This window comes from Cetorhinus maximus, chromosome 12, assembly GCF_964194155.1.
Source record: "Cetorhinus maximus chromosome 12, sCetMax3.hap1.1, whole genome shotgun sequence".
Classification (NCBI taxonomy): Eukaryota; Metazoa; Chordata; class Chondrichthyes; order Lamniformes; family Cetorhinidae; genus Cetorhinus; species Cetorhinus maximus.
Genome location: NC_135890.1, coordinates 109,150,501 through 109,172,545, shown reverse-complemented (window position 1 = coordinate 109,172,545; position 22,045 = coordinate 109,150,501). Strand labels below are relative to the sequence as shown.

Genomic DNA, 22,045 nt, shown 5'->3' with positions numbered 1-22,045 from the left:
ATCCAATAATCTCTGCTGGAAATGGATATGTGTAGATGTTGGGCTAGGTACTGCTCTGTTCACTGAGAAACAAAGGAGACACATCTAGAAAGCAGTGCAGGAATCAGGAGGGTGATTCAGGAGCACTTAATGTTGGAGCTCTGAAGAAAGACTGGAGAAACCTAGGCTTTTCTGCTAGAAAAAAAGCATAGAACCATAGAAAAGTTGCGTCACAGAAAGAAGGCCATTCAGCCCATCATGTCTGCGCCGGCCAAAAAAGAAAAAAATCTAGCTGCCCATTCTAATCCCACCTTCCAACACCTGGTCCATAGCCGTGCAGGTTACAGCACTTTAGGTGCAGATCCAGGTACCTTTTAAATGAGTTGAGGGTTTCTGCCTCCACCACCAAACCAGGCAGAGAGTTCCAAACACCCACCATCCTTTGGGTGAAAAAGTTTTCCTGTATCTGAGACGTGATTTTATAGAGGTCTTAGACAAGGAAATGGAAAAGGTAAATATGAAATAGTGCTTTACATTAAAGTGAGTAGGACGAGGAATCACAGGTTTAAATTAGTGAAAAGTAAATTTTGACACAACAATCAAGAATTAGTTCTACACACACTGATTGATATTTGGAATGTCTATCAGATAGAGTAGTGGATTGAAAACCATGGACTCATTTAACAAAACAATTAGAGGGTGAAATAGGGGTGTATGTAGTGTCTTTTTATATGGATGAATTAAGATGGGTCAAATGACTTAATTTTTTTGTTAACTTCTGAGCATTAGGCTTAGCTGTGGTGCCACCTGTGGTTGAATAGCCTAGCCAGGGTCATACAGGAATAATTGCAGGGTTTCAAAAATATATAATAATGGGCATGTAGCTAGATAGAATAGAACACAAGCTTGCATTTATATTTGTCCTAGAATCAGCTCACAGATGGAGAGAATGGACAAAGGGTTGCATCTGCAATTCTGGATTTCTTACTTGTGCTGTGCCATCATTAATGAAGAAGTGATTTGATGCCAAATACTTCTTTGAAGGAACCAAAGTGGTTGGACAGACAGACTCATTCCTTGGCTGCTTTTGCACATTCCTCCTAGAGGATTTCAGTGTTAGTAGTGACGAACCAGGAACAGGCTCTTTGCTCTTTTGGTTCTCTTAGGTGTGCAGGCATGGGGGAACGAAATACCTGTACTTAATGTATTTGTTAGTGCGTAGGAATAATGATATATAGTAAATTCTGCCATTTGCTATGTTCTTTAGTTCTGTTTCAGTCAAAGTAGCCATAAAGCACTTTCTACAAGATTTATAGTTCTGCCACTTCCAATATTCTATAATCTATGACCTGTGCTCTTTGTATTCAATAGAATGGGAAATGAAGAATTGTTTTCAACCTGGATCAATCTGGAAAACCATATTAACAGGAGAGAACTGTGTTGCCTGGGAGCGCTGCATGCTTGGAGAACTGACATTTGAACAGTTTGTAAAAGTGAGTAGCAAAGAAGTGGGGGCTGCAGTAAGTGTTATATGTTGAGTCTGATGTCTCAGGTTTAGCTAACAATTCTCCCATTCCCTCATCAATTTTCTTCCCTCCTCCCCTGAGGATATTGACTGTCGCTGAGGTACTCATCATGGCTTTCTACTTCCCTTTGCGAGATTTGTTTCATTGTTTTTTTTTTAATTACATGACCAATGACTTAAAGCATGAAGCGGCTTGCAGTGCAGTAATCAAACATAGCAAAACAGAGCAATGTTTTCATTTTCCTGCTTGGTGCTGGGTTTGCTGATCCCAGCTGGGTCAATGATTGTGGGACTGTACTTCATTGAAACTCAGTGCTCTGCGTTAGGGAGCTGCTAAAAATAGTCAGCTTTCCTAATATGCTCCTTTATGGCTCGCTGATTTACATTATCAAGCAAGATCTTGATTTTAAAATTCTTATCCTTGTTTTCAAATCCCTCCATTGCCTTGCCCCTCCCTATCTCTGTAACCTTCTCCAACTTCAAACCCTCCAAGATATCTGAGCTTCTCTAATTTTACCCTCTTGAGCATTCTGATTTTAATTTTCCTAATATATATTAATGATCTAGATCTTGGTGTGCAGGGGACAATTTCAAAGTTTGCGGATGATACGATACTTGAGACCATTGTAAATGTCACAGTTTCAAACTTCAAAAGGACATAGACAAGTTGGTTGGGTGGGCAGATAGTTGGCAGATGAAGTTCAATGTGGAGAAGTGTGAGGTGATGCATTTTGATAGGAAGAACATGAAGAGACAATATAAAATAAGGAGTATAGTTCTTAAGGAGGCGCAGGAGCAGAGGGACCTGGGTGTATATGTGCATAAATCATTGCAGGCGGCAGGACAAGTGGAGGGAGCAGTTAATAAAGCATACAGTATCCTGAGCACAATAATAGGGGCATAGAATACAAGAGCAAGGAGTTTATGCTGAACTTATTAGATAAGAAACAAAAACAGAATTACCTGGAAAAACTCAGCAGGTCTGGCAGCATCGGCGGAGAAGAAATCAGTTAACGTTTCGAGCCTTCATGGCCCTTCGGCAGAACTGAAGCATAGTTAGAAGAAGGGAGAAATATAAACTGGTTTAAGGTGGGGGGGGGGTGTGGAGAGAGACGTTGAGGGTGTGGTGATTGTGGAGATGAGCAGATAATCAAAAGATGTCACAGACAAAAGGGTCAAAGAGGTGTTGAAGGTGGTGATATTTGTCTAAGAAAGGTGCTAATTAAGAATGGAAGGATATTCAAAGTACAGCTCTAGTGGGGGTGGGGTGGAAAGAATAACAAGGTTTTAGTTTTAGATTTAAAAATAATGGACATAGGTGGGGAAAGAAGAATCTATATAAATTATTGAAAAAAAAGGCTGGGGAGGGGGTGGTGGGGGGGAGAAACGGGGTGGGGATGGGGGGAGGGGGAGTTTAAGATCTAAAGTTGTTGAATTCAATATTCAGCCCGGAAGGCTGTAAAGTGCCTAGTCGGAAGATGAGGTGCTGTTCCTCCAGTTTGCATTGGGCTTCACTGGAACAATGCAGCAAGCCAAGGACAGACATGTGGGCAAGAGAACAGGGTGGAGTGTTAAAATGGCAAGCGACAGGGAGGTTTGGGTCTTTCTTGCGGACAGACCGCAGGTGTTCCGCAAAACGGTCGCCCAGTTTGCGTTTGGTCTCTCCAATGTAGAGGAGACCGCATTGGGAGCAACGAATGCAGTAGACTAAGTTAGGGGAAATGCAAGTGAAATGCTGCTTCACTTGAAAGGAGTGTTTGGGCCCTTGGACGGTGAGGAGAGAGGAAGTGAAGGGGCAGGTGTTGCATCTTCTGCGTGGGCATGGGGAGGTGCCATAATTGGGGGTTGAGGAGTAGGGGGTGATGGAGGAGTGGACCAGGGTGTCCCGGAGGAAACGATCCCTACGGAATGCCGTCAGGGGGGGTGAAGGGAAGATGTGTTTGGTGGTGGCATCATGCTGGAGTTGGCGGAAATGGCGGAGGATGATCCTTTGAATGCGGAGGCTGGTGGGGTGATAAATGAGGACAAGGGGGACCCTATCATGTTTCTGGGAGGGAGGAGAAGGCGTGAGGGAGGATGCGCGGGATATGGGCCGGACACGGTTGAGGGCCCTGTCAACGACCGTGGGTGGAAAACCTCGGTTAAGGAAGAAGGAGGACATGTCAGAAGAGCTGTTTTTGAAGGTAGCGTCATCAGAACAGATGCGACGGAGGCGAAGGAACTGATAAGATACTAGTTAGACCTCAGCTGGAGTGTTGTGTACAGTTCTGGGCACCACACTATAGGAAGGATGTGAAGGCATTGGAGAGAGTGCCGAAAGGGTTTACAAGAATGGTTCCCGTGATGAGAAACTTCAGTTATGAAGATAGATTGGAAAGGTTGGGACTGTTCTCCTTGGAGAGGAGAAGGCTAAGAGGAGTGGTGCTCAAAATCATGAGGGGACTAGATAGAGACAAACTGTTCCTGCTCGTAAAAAGATCGAGAACAAGAGGGCACAGATTTAAAGTGATTTGCAAAAGAAACAACGTGATGTGAGAAAAAAACTTTTCCACACAGCGAGTGGTTCAAGTCTGGAATGTACTGCCTGGAAGTGTGGTGGAGGCAGGTTCAATTGAGGCATTCAAGAGGGCATTAGATGATTGTTTTTATTCAAATAATGTGCAAGGGTATGGGGAAAAGGCAGAAGAATGGCACTGTCATGAAGAGATATTAATGTCTATAATGTTATTGTAAATTAGTTTTAAATTGGAATTGTAGTAAGGGCTGTGTCTATCTGTGTGTGTCTTAATTGGATTAAAGCCAGCTAATCTGGGTGCTTTGATGTATAGTAGTTTGAGATGTTAATTAGATAAATGTAAGGAGTAGAAGGTAAAGTGCAATTTGCATTTGTTGAATGGGTGAAATCTTGCATCTAGCTAGAAGATGCCAAGCAACGTGTTTTTTTTACAGCTTACTAATAAAATTGGTGGAATGAAAGGATTATTGTTAGGAGAGGTCAAATTTAAAAGCCTAGTAATACAATGGAAAATTTACATTCAAAGGGGAAGCTAGGTATAAACAGAAAGGAGTTTGTGTGAGTCAGAGGCATTTAAGATCTAACCAGCCTGTAAGCCTACAACTGTCTGAAAAGGAACCAAATTGCAAGGCACCTTATTTTGAACTCATTAAGATCAAATGTGATTTGCCTTGTGTCTGTTTAAAGTCTATTGGTTATTGTTGCCTTGGTGAAGATTTATCTGGGAGTGATTGATTTGGAGATTTGTTTAAGAGTTATTATGGTAGTAATTTGTAGGCGTTTGTTTAATTAGTTGTTAAATTAATAAATGTTTAATTTAGTTTTATATAAAAAAAAACCTCTTGATGCTTGGTGGTTTTATTCCTGAATTTAGAGCTGCATCTCAAACTTACCATTGAAAATATAGGTTATGACAGTTGTTCAAATTCCCCTCTGGGATTTAAACAATTCAGCCTTTACCAACTGCTAACAGGCACTAAGTCATAATGCTCAGTTGGAGAGCAGGTGCAGACACGATGGGCTGAATGGCAGCCTCCTGCGCCATAACAATTCTGTGAATTGCTCTACCATTGGTGATTACTATGCCTTCAGCTGCCTAGGCTGCTAAGATCTGGATTTTCCTCCCTATACCTCTCTACCTTGCTTTCCTCTTTTAAGAGGTTCCTTAATACCTACCTCTTTGACTGGGCTTTTGGTCATCTGACCCTTACCTCCTTATGTGGCTCGGTGTCATATTTTGTTTTATAATGCTTCTGTGGGCTTTATTACAGGTGCTACATTGTTGTTTAACATAACCTATTAGTTCACCTCTAAATTATCTGTCTTTTATTGATGCTACTGTGGCCAAGTTGCAACTGCAATCCTACATGCTCCTCTTTCTCTACATTCCTACTGTATTGAAATCAAGATTCAGTGCATTGTCTACCACTTTAATACATTCTGTTTCAGGACTTCAAAGCTGTGTAGATCTTTGTCTTCCAGTCATCATACAGCTTAAAACCTAAGTTTGGCATCACCTAACAATACAATTTGGTTTACCTGCTCTGGATTTTCCTGCACTCTGACTCTTCTCTTCGGTTTCCTGATTTAAAAACAACAATGATTTAGACTAGAGGCAGTACTGATCTCAACAGGAAGTGCTTAGTGAGGTGTGGCATTTTCTCTCTCTCACAGAAACAGTCACTTGTCTACCTTTCCTCTAAGTGGCTGAATATAATATGATAATTAGAATTTTACTCTGGATGTGGATGTTTGGAGATAATAGGAGAGGAAGAGCAAATAATTAATATCTCACGTGCAGTATTTTATGCATTTCTGGTCATTTTATTTCCAAAGGACATTGATCTACCCTAGCAAGGGTACAAAGGCAAGCAGTAATTCTGTTTTGTAGTGAAGTTGGACTGGGGAGTGTGAGGTGCCTGAACCGACATAATTGTAAATGAGCTGCCATTGCACTGCCAAGCCAAACTGAACAGGAAGATCCTAGGTTTGATGCTTGTCCGTGCTGGGGAAGCACAGACGTCCATATAATTGGCTTCACTATGTCTGGGCTTAGAAAAGAAAAAACTACTAGCCAGAGTTTCCAGTAGTGGTGATTGTGTATGTTTAGATGTTAGGTGACAACAGGATTCTACTGGGAGTTCCTTCCTGCACAGGCACATAATGTAGGCTTGCATCTAAAGTGCACCTATTTGTCAAGAAATACTAGTGTCAATGTCTTCAGGAGAGAAGGGCAAAAGATTGAGGGAGAAGTAAGCTCTTCATCTTATGTCTAGTATATACTTTGCTTGCCAATCTCAGATCCACTTTTATCTGGGGTGTGTATGTAAAAATAAAGACAACTATGACTAGTTCAGATATTATGCTATCTGTATCCAGTCCTGAAATAGAGCACTATTACAGCCACCCCTGCTTGTGTGGAACTCTGAGGCCCTCTGACTGCTCGATAGTAGGATTGACTATCCTGATAAATCATTCTTTGGTTCCTCTGCCTATTGCTGGCTACCCCTGCTTCCCTTGCAGCGCTTTTCATTCACTGCCCATTTATTGTCCTTTCTTCTGATTGGAGAGCAGATCTGTGGATTCACTGCAAGATGTCGGTGGTTGGGTGATTTACCCATATTTTGCATTGCTGCATTGGTTTCCATTCACATGCAGTGATACAGACCAAGTATTGTTTTGTTCTCCCTTTTTTTTTGTCATTTGTAATATCTCTGCTGTTTCTTTTCCTGTATCTCCTTTTGTTATATGTTATATGTTTTGTTTCTATGTGTTGTTATATATTTTGTTTTGTTATATTTTTGGTGTCTTATATTCACCTATTGTTTCCCCCCTCTTTCTCTAGTCCCTTCCTGCATCCATTTTAAACATTTCTGTTCCCATTGCTGGTATGTAACCAGCCACTAGGAAGTCTGAATGGCCTGACCTCTCCTGTGGGTGAATCGCCCAACTTTCTTGGCCAGCCTTCACTTCAACACCAGGCTGACAGCAAGGCCTATATCTAAAACTTAGGATATGGGGAATTGTCAACACAAGTTCTTAACCCACCACCAATGCACTGCAGTTCAAAGTCTCAGCCCTGTCTTACTCCTTTTTTTCTGCATCTCCTTGTCTTATTTATCCTACTCTCAGTTTTTCCGGTCATGCACATATGCAGTCGTTCTCCCATTCAGTCCCTACCTCCAAATTACTACCAATCTCTCACATTTAATTTTTCTCTTAATTCTGGTTTCCCAGCCAGCCTCACTCAGACTGTTGCTGGTGCAATCCTGTTGCCACCCATGTCCCCCCTTTTCTCCTTTCTCTTTCTTATTTTTTTCTCTCTTTCTCTCATGTACTGCTTCTTATTCTTGCTGTTTCTCATGCTTGTTTGTTCACTCTGTCGCTTCTCTTAAAAGTTTTCCATTTCTTTACAGAATCAGACCTCTGATATAATCAAGTCCTGTTTACAAGCAATAAATCAGCTGAATTATCAGATCCCTGCAACTAGAGAAGCAATTCAGTGTATCAGGGCGGAGGGACTGCAAACTGCTCTACTGACTAATAACTTCTGGTTCAAAGACCAGAGTTTCTTGCCTGTGGAGAAAGTTGATTTTGATGTGGTGAGTACCAATTTATCATGCACTTCAGGATTTTACTTCCTTTCATGTATTTGTACTGTGGTAGGTGTGTAAGGTATAACTATGATTAGATATACTTATTGGCGCAGCAGTGCTGAACATTAAAGCGTTAGCACTTGGTGGCACAAAGTGGGGAAAAGACTGCTTCAAGTCCTACTGCACTCATTTCCTGATCCAAGTTGCGTTGAGCACTACAACACTCAGTGGAGCCTGTGGAAGGAAACTTGAGTATATCATACATTGTCAGTCTCTTAGTGGTTGGGTACAATGGTCTTAGTGACAACTTGGAAGTGAGGTGTGTGCCTACATTTGAGCTCCATCTGCAGGGAATGAAAATACAAAATAAAAAGGATTTTCACTGAATATGGTCTCAATAAACATCATACTGTTGTCTAGGAGATGGTCTTGATGGATATTCTTACCTGTCCTTCTTAAATACTGCATCTACCATTGATGGGAAATGCTCGCAAAGCAAGTATGTTTGTGTCCATGTGTATTTTTCTAAACTCTATTAGGACTTTGGTAAGCTGCAGCAACTTGGATTTCTATAGCACTTGTCACAAAGAGAAGCATGAGGAGACTTTACTGGGGAATCAGGTGTTGGGAAGTTGAGGAGGAGAGCATTAGGGCAGGTGACTGAAGGCCTGGTCAAGGAGATAAGCACTGTGGAAAATGTAGGAGGGTAGAGAACTAGCAAGATGAAGAGGCATAGGAAAAGTGTTCCAGAGTGCAGGGGCTTAATCATTTGTCTGTTGGACCAGAGAGAGAGGAGCTGCCCAGTTTTCCAGAATCTGAAGAGTAAACCTGCCTCCTGAAACAGTTCAGCCAGAAGTTTGCAGAGGTAGAATTGAATAAAGCCACGAGGGATTTCAAAATGATTGTTTTAAAACTCTGAGCCAGGAAAAGGTGATGGATGGGCAGGACTTTGTGTGAGGTAGGATGCAGACCTTGGGGTTCTAGTTGATTTGCCAATGTGGAAGGGAGGCTGGCAAGGATCATGTTAGAATAATTAAGCCTTAAATTTCTGGAGATGTATGAGGCTGGCAGAAGTGTTGCTGCTCCTGTTATAAATGACTAAAGATTGGGCTGTAATGATCCCCTTGGCTGATTATCTTGTGCCGCCATACTATGGTAATGAGGTTGTGTACAGTTTCTTAAGCTGCAGGCTTAATAATTGTAGAAATAAGTGCATGTGTCACATGAGTGCAAAAATTACACTGTTTTAAAATTGTGGGCAGTAAAGTATATGTGTTAGTGTATAAGTCCTTAGAGGGTTATGAATAGATTTTACGGCACTCAATGGTTTGAAAGTCTGACCTGTTTTCCTGTTGTTCACTGCACTTTGATATCCACATAACCAAGGATGCTTATTATTTGAAAGAGCAAACTTTAATTGATATTTACATGAACTTATATCAGTCATGATGATTCTAAACCCTGACATTTGTGTAGTTCATCAGAGATCCAGCCTCTGATCAAAGAGTATAATACAAGAGACAAGTGAGCGAATTGCGAGGGTCAGATGTAGAAATTAAATCAGTTTGAAAACTGAGAACTTTATCTTCACTGCTTTCTTACATTTTCTTCAACGTTTGCAGATCGTTGAGTCATGCCGTGAAGGAATTAGCAAGCCAAACCCTGGGATCTACAAACTCTGTTTAGAACGCCTGAAGGTCAACCCTGAGGAATCAATTTTCCTCGATGACTCTGGACAAAACCTAAAACCAGCAGCTCATCTTGGGATGCGTACTATTAAGGTAAAGCTGTCTAGAGATAGCTGCTGGGCACAGAAAAATAACTTGGACGGTTATAGCACAAGGTGGAATAGTGATTGGAGAGAGAAGTACAGTGTGATGGCCTCATCTAGAAATTCTAGAAATTAATTATTTCTTCTATGTCTTTTCCACCAAGATCAGCAAGCATTTTCTTCTTCTGGGGTGAGGTCACACGACCTACTTCAGATCTCTGGTACCTTGGTCAACTGAGCATTATTTTAAATAAGAACCAGACAGTGAATCTCAACTGGGTGTTCAGCTGTTGAGACATCACTGGAACCTGATCCTTTTCACACACCTGAATATTTCCTAGGTTACTGTTTGGCAATCAGGAGTGAAAAATATGGCTTATTTTTCCCATTCTAGGACAATGGGACTGGGGCCAACAGCTTCTCTAGCTCAAGATCAGGTTACAATCAAACCTGGGACCTTTCTCGTCTGAATGGTGGACTGGGTAGTGCTCTTACTCATGAAGCCAGTGGAGAGTTTATAATTGAATTTATGTTAAGTTTATACCACTACATGGAGAAAAGGGAATCACCAGCTGAACAGCAATATTGGAAAAGGTGTTTCATTTTAATTTCTAGGTTGGAGACATAGATACAGCCATTCAGGAGCTGGAAGCAATGCTGGGGTTCCCATTGCGTGGTTATGTGCATGATACACAAGCTGTACGTAAGGACATGGAGATTCCTACAGATCATCTGAAGGAGTATCTCCAGACCACTCTGGGGCTAAATTTAACAGGTAGGTTGTTCACCCTGCAGCACCATGCTGCAACCCAAAACTCTACAACAGAAGTATATGTTTTTGCAGAATAACTTCATTACATTGGAATGATCCCTGGTTGGATAACTAAATGACTCTGATACTTGACCAGATTTAATTTAGCACAACACTCTATAAAATGATATGAGTCTATGCACAATGTGATAAAATAACGGTGCACACAGGGCAAGCCGCGATGTGGCTTTAACAGGTCCACTCTGATAAACACTTTCCTTCTGGAATTTCAGTTTTTGAACTGGAAGAAATTTGAGATCCAGTGCAAACTTTCCAGCTCAATGCAGTTTGTGTAATAATGTCAGTAGAGAGAAGAGTTTTAGAAATACCATCACCTGGAGCCTCTCTGATGTCTCAGTAGATAAATGCATGGCACTGTTATGCCATGTCATGCCTTTTATTGTATTGAGTTATAGTCCCTTTATCATCAATTTCCTTTAGTTCCAATGAGGGAACTTCATTCCAAGATGGCAACTGCAGATTGCTTTTTGCATATACTCACTCACTTCCTGCAGCGGTTTAAATATTTTTTTCCCAGGAAGAAAGCAGTAACCAGCTGGTGATTGCTGACCAAGTAATGGCATAACTGATTGATTGGATACCCACGGTTGGAACTTACTGCATTTCCAGATGAGGGGAATAGTATGGAAATGCATGGCTTATTTTAAAGGGATAATGTGGTTCTCTTTATTTTAGTTAAGTTTTAATTTAGATAAATGGATTATTGGAAAGTGTCTTTACATTTTTGAGAATCTGTGTCTCCCATTTGCTGAGCACTGCCTCCCAGATCTTCAAAGCATCTCCCTGTTTGAGAAGACTCGGAGATGGTCCGCTATTGGCCTGTTTACACATTGAATGTTAGGAGGAGCCCACCTCTTCTGAAACAGCCAGGCTGACACTGGGCAGATTGCTCAGAGAGAATCTGCAGCCTACCACTCTTTAGTAGGTAAGTAAGGTAGTTTAGCAGTCCATTATGCCACTGTATTGATCAAGTTTAATTGATACGCAATGTCTGGTTTCAGAGCCATTGACTCTCCGGCAGTTTATTCACGGCCAGTCCAACCCTACATACCATGTCCAGAGTGGCGACCGACAGCTGGTCCTAAGAAAGAAACCGCCCGGAAAACTTCTGCAATCAGCACACGCCGTGGAGAGAGAATACAGGTGAGCTGAGTAAAATGGAGGGAATCGCTGTGCTTTACAAAATCAATGATTCCTCTCCACTCAGTCGGGAGCTGCTAGCTCAGTTCTTAACCTGCTGTCAGATGCCAAGGATTCCAGGGTCCCTGGGCCATCTGCTTCATTAAAAAAAAAAGTTTTCAGCTCACAGCTCCTTAATGCCTTATTAGGTAACCGTACTGCCTGGTGTTGAGCCTTACTGATCAGGAAGATCCGAAGTTTGATTCCCATCTATGCCAATACAGTTGCTTTCAGCCGAATTGTCTCTATTGGCTTCAGTGTCCATGGACCAAGGATGGGAAATTTAGACAGGTCTCCCCGCTCTTGATTACCTGCTGCATTGTATATGTGGGCATTGGATGAACTCATGGTTAATCTTGGTTGTGATGCCCCCGACAGTCAAATACCCTGCCAACACTCACTGCCTAGCTTTGAGTGAAAGCCTTCAGTACATGTTGAAATATATGTCAGTGAAAATTAGCAGCTGCAGGGGATGAGAAAAGAAAATTGGTTAAAAATGTAAGAATTGCAGACAGTATGTGCACAGTTAATTATGCTCTGTTCTGAATGTTTTTTTTTCCCAGTCAACTTGTTGCCTACTGTGCTTTAGAAGGTTGAATTAAAGTTTCATTTTTATTTCATGGTCCATTCAGGGTGATTAAAGCTCTATCAGCCATGGGGCTTCCTGTTCCCAGGACATTTGCCATTTGTGAGGACCCCAGGTAAAAAGTCAAACTCCGTAGTTGCAATGTATAAGTATGTATGTATCAGTAATATGAAAGTCAATAAATGGTAAGGGGGAGAAAGGAACTCTGAAGAAACAGGATGAGCATGGATGCTGGATGATTCAGATTTTGAGATGCTGTGCTTTTACCTCTGAAACCTGGAAGGATCAAAGTCTCCACCTCTTAAACAGCGTGTGGAAATTATATCTCCAAAACAACAACTTGCATTTATATTGCACCTTTAACATACAAGTAGTAAAATGCCCCACAGAGCATTATCAGATAAAATGTGACTCAATCCCTGGTAAATGTGAATACAAAACACAAAATTCAACACTAAATCAGCATTTTCAAGTAGATGCTAAAAAGATAACTGGTGTGACGTGTGGAAACATTCAACTTTTGGTGCTGTTGAAGCACATTATTGAGCGACAGTAAAGGGAGTTGTATGTCTTGTCTAGTACTCAAGATGGACATCGATGGAGTGAAGGGACGCCCCACTGGGTGGGAGAGACTAAAAAACAAAATAATCTTAAAGAAAGTCTGGGGCAGTACATCTTTTTGTAAGAACTCTCTAAACCTATGATGCCACTTGTTGGATATGCTTCATAAGTTACATTGGGGCAGGAATTGGTATGGATTTAGAGCCAAGGTAGACCTCGTTGTTCTATCACCGATAGCCAGATGGTGAAGGATAGAACTGGAGCCTAATCTTTACGTACTTTATAAGCTTATATTTAAAGAGACATTTGTTACAAATATGCAACTCCAAAACCAACGAGCACAATTTCAGTCTACTATATATAGAAGCACAAGTGAATCATCACTACCTAAATACAATTAAGTACTCAATTAAGTTACAGTTAACACAGGTAATTCTGAGATTATGTGCTACCAGCTGGACATACTGCATATCAACAGAAACATGTAGAATGTGTGTAACTGGGTGCTTGCATGACAACTGGAGGACCTGATGAACCTGACTATGCGATGGTGAAAATGCAATTTGGTCTTTCCCATGGTGGATGTAGAATTAAACAATAGCAACTCCAGCACTTAGTAATGTGAGTGATACAAGCACATAGCCATTCCATCTTTGGAGCTCTCTGCTCTCTCTTCAGGAATATGTTCAATAAACTGGGACTCAAAGGCTTGGATAGCTTGAATTGGGTAGTTAGATACCATTGTGAGAACTGCATGTGACTTTTCTGTGATATGAAGTCCGACTCCACATACCCAATAATTCATGAGCCTATGGCACAAACTCAGCTTTTAAATATGATGACAGCAAATAACTAAAGAAATAATCTTCATTTATATAGTTCTTCACAGCCAACAAATTACTTTTGAAGTGTAGTCAATGTTGTTTTGCAGGCAAATATAGTAGCCAATTTACAATATGAAGGCTCCACAGTAAGCAAATTAGATGAATATTCTGTGAACCTGTTTTAGTGGTGACAGCTTAATGGAAGAATACTGCCCACAGCAGCAGTGGAGCACAGAATAGTTTCTGCCCACTGGAACAGGCAGGTGGAGTCTTGGTTTGACATCTCATCTGAAAGATAGCACTTCCTTATTACTGCATTGGTCAGTCTAGATTGTGTGCTCAAGTCCTGGTGTGGGGTTGAAACCCGTGACCTTCAGACTCAAAGAGTGAGAGAGCTACCACTGAGTCAGGCTAACACAAGTTATAGCATTGTCTCAATTGCCACTTTCACAAACACAAGAATGCAGCAGAAAGAAAGTCAGATAATGTTACCTGGTGAAGGCATACAACTGCTGAAAGAGACAGAAAGAATGAGAAGTAGGAAGGAAAATGGGTAACAATAGAAGAAAAGGAGATATGAAAAATTAATGGAGGATAAGGAAAAGAATGAGAGATACTTGACAATGAAGGGGAGCGAGATTATAGTGTGAGGGAATGAGAACCTGGTAAAGAGATAGTACAATTTCTTTCAGATACAGATGAGCTGATAGGGCAACCTCAAAGGCAACTATGGTTAGGCAACGTGAAAAAGTAATGGTAAGTGTGACTTTGTGGACTTTTGTCAGGACATAACTTGTACTGTTGTTTTAAGTTTGAAAAGTAGGCTGAAACTAATGTGTATTCTATTGGAACTCATATTACAAGTGCACATAATACACTGTTGATTATAATTTGCTCAAATGTAGAACTATTCTGGGGCCGAGGCGGTGCGCGCTGACTGAGTTATACATTAAAATGCAAGTATCAAATGACAAGTCCTTCTTTGCAAACGGAGATGATGATCTCAGTAATTTTCCCTATTTTCCAGTGTTCTTGGGACTTCCTTCTACCTGATGGAATACTGCCCGGGAAGGGTATTTAAGGACCCAACGCTGCCAGGGTTAACTGCCAGCCAGCGGAAAGACATTTACACTGCCATGAACCACGTTCTCTGCCAGATTCATCAGGTTGACATCCATGCAGCTGGATTAGAGGATTATGGAAAATATGGTAAGGACTGTTTACTGATTCTAATCGATTATTACTTTGCATATATACGTTCTTTTGGTTATGTACACACTGAGTTTTGAATATGGTTTTGCCCTTTGGCACTTTTATTATGCCAATTACGAACCAGATCTTTCTACCTGGTAAATCAGACACATGGCCCCACACCCTATTCTTCTGTAGCTGCAGTTTGCCAGAATTGCTAATGTATTTTGTCATTACTTATGTTTGCCCTTATGTTTGCACAGCTTGTAATCAGCGCTTCTTATTAAGTGTGTGTTAGATTGAATATTAAACTGGCTGATTTTGTTTCCTTCTAACCAGTGGCACCAAGGCAAATTGTAGCAATCCAAATGCTGCCTGTGTTGAGGCCCAACCTCCTCAACCTTTCCTCATAAGATTACCCCCTCATCCCAAGAATCAGTCAAATGAACCTGCTCTGAACAGCTTCTAATGCAGTTATATCCTTTCTTAAGTTAGGAGACCAAAACTATCACAGTACTCCAGATGTGGCCTAACTAAGCCCCTGTATAGCTGTAGCAACACTCCCCCACTGTTATACTGGATTCCTCTTGCAATAAAGACCAACATTCCATTTGCCTTCCTAATCGCTTGTTGCATCTACATGCGATTCATGTGCCTGTACACCCAGTTCCTTCTGTAGCATAGAGTTCTGCGGTGTCTCTGTAGTCAAATAATGTACTGCTTTTTCTGCCAAAGTGAACAAGTTCACATTTTCCCTGCCAATTTTTTCCCCCACTCACTTAACCTATGTAAATCTCTTTGTAGAGTCATTATGTCCTCTTGACAATTTGAAATCAGTTAATTCAGCCTTGACCAAGAATGAAACCAGGGAGCTTCTGATCTATGTGTCTTTGTACCACAGTGAGCAGTGCATTTATTCACAAGCCCATTATGAGAAATTTGGTACGTAAACAATATGATATAGCTAGGAAAAATAAATTGTATGTGCAGAAGTTGACATAGATTGTTGATTTAATCTCTTGTTTCTTCCAAGGGTTTGACCACCTTATTTCTCATCCCACTCCCAATATTGTACTGATCTGTCTTAATAATATTTATTCTTAGGCAACTATATCAAGCGTCAGGTGCGCACATGGACTAAGCAGTACCGAGCAAGTGAGACTCATAACATTCCAGCAATGGAACACCTCATAAAATGGCTTCCGAATAACCTCCCGACACATGATAAAACCACACTTGTGCATGGAGACTTTAGGTATGTAATGTAACTGTTTAAGTGCTTGACAATTGTTTTAACAGACAGGAGTTTAGCCACAGATTTTGGAGATAACAATTGAGAATAACTTTTAAGGTTAGGGTTTAAATGTCATTGGGTTGTGAAGACTTGATTTAAATTGTGGAAAATGGTGCACCTCCATAAACCTGTCACCACAGCTTCAGTATACCAATCTACACACTTAAGAATCTAACCTGTAGTGAGTATCAATTTTATAAATCAAACTGTAGTTTAACACACTTTTTCTCTTTTCTCACTCTTCTCTCTCTCACTTTCTCACTCTCTCTTTTCATTTTCTATCCCAATTTCCTTTTCCCTATTTCCTTTCCATTCTGTACTCTCCACTCAACAATTTAGACTGGACAATCTGGTTTTTCACGCTGACAAACCTGAGGTGCTGGCAGTTTTGGACTGGGAACTGTCCACTCTGGGCGATCCCATCTCTGACGTGGCGTGTAATTGTTTGGCACACCATCTCCCACCAGATTTCCCCATCTTAAAAGGTAATGTGAGTTAAGCTGCTTACTTACACTGGAGCCTTGATCTTTCTTTTAAAGAAAGAACTTGTATTTATATTGCACCTTTCCCACAGCGTAATTGTTTGTTTTATAGGATAACAAAGCGGCCAATTTGCACACGGCAGGGTTCCACAAATAACAATGAGCCAAATCACCAATTAATCTATTTTTGAACAAGAGCAAAATCCTATGGGCACTGGAAACCTGAAATAGAAACAGAATATGCTGGAAATACTCAGCATGTCTGACAGCTGTGGAGAGAGAAATAGAGATAATGTTTCAGGCCTATTTAAAATTTTTAGCACCTGCAGTATTTTTGCTTTTGTATATGTATCTAAAGAAGGTGTGAAAGGCAGGATCCTGAATAGCTGCCGCCTAAAAGCAAATATATAGAGAAACAAGCACAGCACTGAAATGCCAGTCTAGGTTATATATTTAAATCTCTGAAATTAAATTTGAAGCATGACCTTCTTCCTCTGAGGCAACCTTGGGCCAAGCTGACACAATGTGGGTTTTGTGTAAATATTTTATAGTCCTTTGTCATTTCAGTTTCATGATTTTTAAAAATGTAAGTACTTTATTTCCCCTGAAAATTGAATGTTTAGATGCATTGCCCAGTGTAATTCAGAGTTACAACCATCAGGAAGATCTCTAATTTGATTCTGATCTGTGCTGAGTTTATATATCTCACCTGGGAGAAGGGTGGACTTAGACTTAGTAGCTCCAGCATCTAAAGATACATGAGACAGACAAAGCACTCCATTCTCTTCTTTCCACAGCCAGTGTTCTCAAGTCACTCCAGCGCTTATTGGCCAGCTGGAGACCTCTGCTGACAATGTGGTGCCAGTTCATCTTGGTCACCCTCTTCTTCTACGACTAATGGGAGCTCATGCATGACCTGATGGGGAGGCCACAATAACGGAAGTCGGATTACAAGCTAGCTGAGCTGTCTTTTACAAATGATGAATGAAGCTGGAGGCTGTTCTGACCATTTTCTTACTTCTGTTGGGTATAAAATCCCTCCAGTGCATGCTTAGAATCCTTCAAAAACGTCAGGTATCAAAGGCATCCAATTTCCTTTCTTGACAGGTTTTCAGGCTCCAGGTTTGACAACTATATCGGAGAGTGGAGAGTACATTTGCATTGTAGAACCTAAGCTTTGCTTTCATGGAAATCTTTTTCAATTGGTTGAAAGCTGATGATGCTTTACCTATTCTTGCTTTAAGCCATTTGATTATGGCTCCCTGGATATTTAATGGAACTGTCCAGGTAAATGAAGTCCTCTACGGTGCCAACTTTATTTTGATTGCTATAAACATCTGTTAGTTGTTGGTGGTCTTCTGTCGTCATATTTTTTGTTTTCTTAGTGTTTATGATGAATCCCATTCTCTCAGTCTGATTACTGATTGAGTTGATAAGCTGTTGATACACTGTTATGCTATCTGACAGGGCAGTGATGTCATCAGCAAAGATCAGGTCTGTGAGCTGACCATCATTTCAATCCAAGATTATCCTTGGTTGACTCCCTTATTACGCAGCCAATGGCAATAACAGAAAGGAGAGAAGAAAGGATGCAACTTTGCTTGACACCAGTCAACACATGGAACCAACCACTGTAACCATCACCTGCCCTGACACGGCACTTGGAGTTACCATAGAACTTCTCAGTAACTGAAACCATCTTTGTTGGGATGCCATATGAAAAGAGAATTTTCCAGATTGAAGGCCAGTGTAGGCTATCAAAGGCCCTGAAGTCAACAAAGCTGATGGTCAGAGAGGCTTAGTACTCTTGGCAGTTCTCAACAATGCGCCTTAGTGTAAAAATCTGGTCGGCACAAAAGTGTCTTGGTTTGAAACCTGCCTGTTCTTCTCAAAGTTCATCATCCATTATGTCTTGAATATAGTTAAGGATCATTTGGCAGTAGACTTTACATGGTTTTGAAAGGAGAGTGACTCCTCTGCAATCATCACATTTGGTGAGATTGCCTTTTTATTTTGGGAGATGCAGAAAGTTGATCCATCTTTCCAGTCATGTGGAACAATGCCAGAGTCCCAGAGCTGGTTGCCAAATTGACACTGGACAGTTGTTTCTCCAACTGCCTTGAGCATTTCTGCAGTAATGTTATCTATACTGGGCAATTTGTTGTTTTTGAGTGCAGCAATTGCCTTTCTCACTTCATTTTCATTGAACTTCTCTAAACTTATTGGAAGCTGAATTGTATACTAAGCGACTTGATTTCGGTTGGTCAGAGTAGGTCTATCGACTACTTCCTGTAAGTGTTCTGCCCACCATGATAACTTGTCTTGACCTTTAAAGATAAGTGTACCATCTCTCCCAATAATTGGTCCCATCCTTGCTTTCCTGCTGCCTGAAATATTCTTTCTGATTTGGAATAGTGATCTCATGTTATTGCAGGCAGCTGTGTCTTCTGCCTCTTGTGCTTGTTTGTTGATACATTCTCGCTTGTCTTTTTGGGAACTCCTCTTCACATCTCTTGTCTTTACTTCCATGGAAGGCTTTCTGTCTTTTTTGATGAAGTACCTTCCTTTCTGCTATAATGTTCCAAGTGTGGTCACTGATCCATTCTTGCTTCAAAGATTTTGGATATCCTAGTGTCTCTTCCCCTGCTACTTTCATTGCTATCTTCAGTTCCTCACACCAGTCTACTGTCCCAGCTGGAACTGAAAGGTAGGGCTGCTAACAATTACCCCTGTGCCCCAGGTTAGAAACCATTTCAGATTTTCCATTGAAAAGCATGTTGGTGTGGATTAATCTCAGCTGTCCTGTGTTCAAGCAGCCTGCTGACACTCACACATAGTGGTTACTACAATACAAATATCCCCTGCCAGTCCTGATGCAACTGTACCTAGCAACAGTTAGTACGGTAAATAGAGGAGGAGAGGCAAACAAAGTAGAAGGAAACATTTTTTTTATCATTAAACTGAGGGTTTACCATACTGTTTAGTAAAACATTTGTTGCTTTTTTGAGCCAAGCTACCCCCATGGAAGTACGCTGAAGAGGTGATGATCAAACCCGAGCTTTCAATTCAAATGTTGCATACTGCTGCTCTAATGTGATATGCCAGAATAACATCTAGTAAAATAACATTTTAAAAACTGGTGCATAAAGAAACATCCGTATCAGTGATAGAAAATATTTGATTGTTGGCGCTCGATCAGTAGAAACGAGTGATGAAAAAATTTAACAACAAATGCACTATAATAAAGTGTTGTTGATACTGAGACAGCTGTGCACACTGGGAGTTTTACTGGTTTATGTGTTTATTGACACATATAACCTTAGTGAAAATTTTTTGCCACGTGCACAAATTCTTCGAATTAATGCTGAGGTGGGATCCGTCAGGTACTGGCAGTGGGTGGAGATTTTTGCTAAATGTTGAGTTTTGAGGTTTAGTCTTTATAAGTAGTGTTCAGCTTCTTGCACAGCAGCTATCTGATGATTTTATCGTCCATTACAATGTCAATTTACACCTCAGCAGGTTAATCCATCTGCAAATCTTAGTTTTAGTCCATTTTAGACATTTTTTGTAATTACCATAATATAAATATCAAAGCTGTCAGGTTCCATCTGATGTATAAGTTAGCCAACAGACTGAACAAAGTGACTAATGCACTAGTTGCTTGAGTTTGTGTCTGGATCCCCAATTTAATATGAATATATCTAAGGCTCACCTGACATATTTTCAAAATATTTGTTTTTTTCCCCCTTAAACTGAGATTTAAATGAATCTGTCATCTCTTTGTAGCTCTATCAGCAGATATCTTTCTATTGTTTAATCCTAATTTAGGGTATACCCACATGATGTTTCTTCCCTTTCTGCCATAGGGATGAATAATCTTAATTTGATGGAGTTCGGAATCCCAACTGATTTGGAATACTTGACCCTTTACTGTGACAACATGGGGATTAATCCTGTTGAAAATTGGAATTTCTACATGGCTTTCTCCTTTTTCCGAGTCACAGCCATACTCCAGGGAGTCTATAAGCGATCACTTCAAGGTGAGAGTCTTAGACTGTTTTTTTTGTGGGCATTGCTGGCTAGGCCAGCATTTATTACCATCCCTAATTGCCCTTGAGAACGTGGTGGTGAGCTACCTTCTTGAACCGCTGCAGTCCCTGTGGTGTAGGTACACCCACAGTGCTGTTAGGGAGAGAGTTCCAGAATTTTGACCCAGCAACAGTAAAGGAACAGTGGTATATTTCCAAGTCAGGATGGTGAGTGTCTTGGAGGGGAACTTCCAGGCAGTGGTATACCCATATATCTGTTGCCCTTGTCCTTCTCGATGGTAGTGCTTGGGGGTTTGGAAGGTGCTGCCTAAGGATCCTTGGTAAGTTTCTCCAGTGCATATTGCAGATGATACACACTGCTGTCCCTGTACGTTGGTGGTGCAGCGAGTGCATGTTTGTGGAAGAGGTGCCAATCAAGTGGGCTCCTTTGTCCTGGATGGTGTCAAGCTTCTTGAGTGCTGTTGGGGCTGCACTCATCCAGGCAAGTAAAGAGTATTTCATCATACTCCTGACTTGTGTTTTGTAGATGGTGGACAGGCTCTGGAGAGTCAGGAGGTGAGTTACTCGCCGCAGGATTCCCAGCCTCTGACCTGCTCTTGTGGCTAGTCCAGTTCAGCTTCTGGTCAATGGTAGCCCCGAGGATGTTGGTAGTGGGAGATTCAGTGATGGTAATGCCATTGAATGGGGCGATGGTTAGATCCTCTCTTAATGGAGCTCGGTCTGTGGTGGTGCCACCGAGCCACTGGACATTGAAGTCCCACCCAGAGTACATTCTGCGCTCTTGCCACCCTCAGTGCTCAGCATGGAAGAGCACTGATTCATCAGTTAATGGGGTGTGGGATGTGATAATCAGCAGGAGGTTTCTTTGCACATGTTTGACCTGATGAGACTTCATGGGGGCCGGAGCCGATGTTGAGGATTCACAAGGCAACTTCCTCCCAACTGTATACCATTGTGCCGCCACCTCTGCTGGGTCTTTCCTGCTGGTGGGACATACTCAGGACAGGACATACACAGGGATGGTGATGATGGTGTCTGGGACATGATCTGCAAGGTATAATTCCGTGAGTATGACTATGCCAAGAGTCAACCACATTGCTGTGGATCTGGAGTCAGGTGAGGATGGCAGGTTTCCTTCCCTAAAGGGCATTAGTGCACCAGATGGGTTTTTACAACAATTGACAATGGTTCCATTGTCATCATTAGACTTTTAATTCCAGATTCTTATTGAATCAGCATCTGTCACAGTGGGATTCAAACCCGGGTCCACAGAGCATTACCCTGGATTACCAGCTCAGTGACAATACCACTACGCCATCGCCATTTCTGTTAGTGGCTGGATACCAAACGTTTTAGCAACCAAATGCAGAAGAACTGAACTATTGAATCTTGTCCTGTATAGTTTTGGAGGTGTGATCCAGACCCCTAGTGACTGAGGTGTCACCAGTGGCTTAAACATAAATGCACCACGTTATACCAAACTACAGATTGGTACTGAGTCACAATAGCCACAAAAGTTCCAAATTAGCTACTCTCAGCTGTGTGCCACACTTAGCTTTGGTGGCTAACAGTGGGAAAGACAGCAAGGATTCAGACACTCCTGATCACTATCTAATGACACCTGCTAGAAAGTGCACGTACATATGAAAAAGGTCAGATGA

At 41.3% G+C, this 22,045-nt stretch overlaps 1 protein-coding gene across 8 annotated transcripts in view; it reads left to right on the top strand.

Moving 5' to 3' along the window:
* Positions 1 to 22,045, top strand: part of LOC144687844 (acyl-CoA dehydrogenase family member 10-like) — a 54,220-nt gene that overhangs the window by 5,215 nt on the left and 26,960 nt on the right. For all 8 annotated transcript variants that reach the window (XR_013578226.1, XM_078554372.1, XM_078554374.1 and 5 more), the window contains 10 exons: positions 1,351 to 1,472; positions 7,436 to 7,621; positions 9,238 to 9,396; positions 10,002 to 10,161; positions 11,220 to 11,361; positions 12,030 to 12,098; positions 14,396 to 14,577; positions 15,664 to 15,814; positions 16,193 to 16,338; positions 20,202 to 20,375. Coding sequence is in view for 7 of the 8 variants with exons in the window: in XM_078554372.1 (XP_078410498.1) it covers positions 1,351 to 1,472; positions 7,436 to 7,621; positions 9,238 to 9,396; positions 10,002 to 10,161; positions 11,220 to 11,361; positions 12,030 to 12,098; positions 14,396 to 14,577; positions 15,664 to 15,814; positions 16,193 to 16,338; positions 20,202 to 20,375 (1,491 nt within the window). In the remaining variant the exon portion in view is untranslated. The remainder of the gene's footprint in view (positions 1 to 1,350; positions 1,473 to 7,435; positions 7,622 to 9,237; positions 9,397 to 10,001; positions 10,162 to 11,219; positions 11,362 to 12,029; positions 12,099 to 14,395; positions 14,578 to 15,663; positions 15,815 to 16,192; positions 16,339 to 20,201; positions 20,376 to 22,045) is intronic.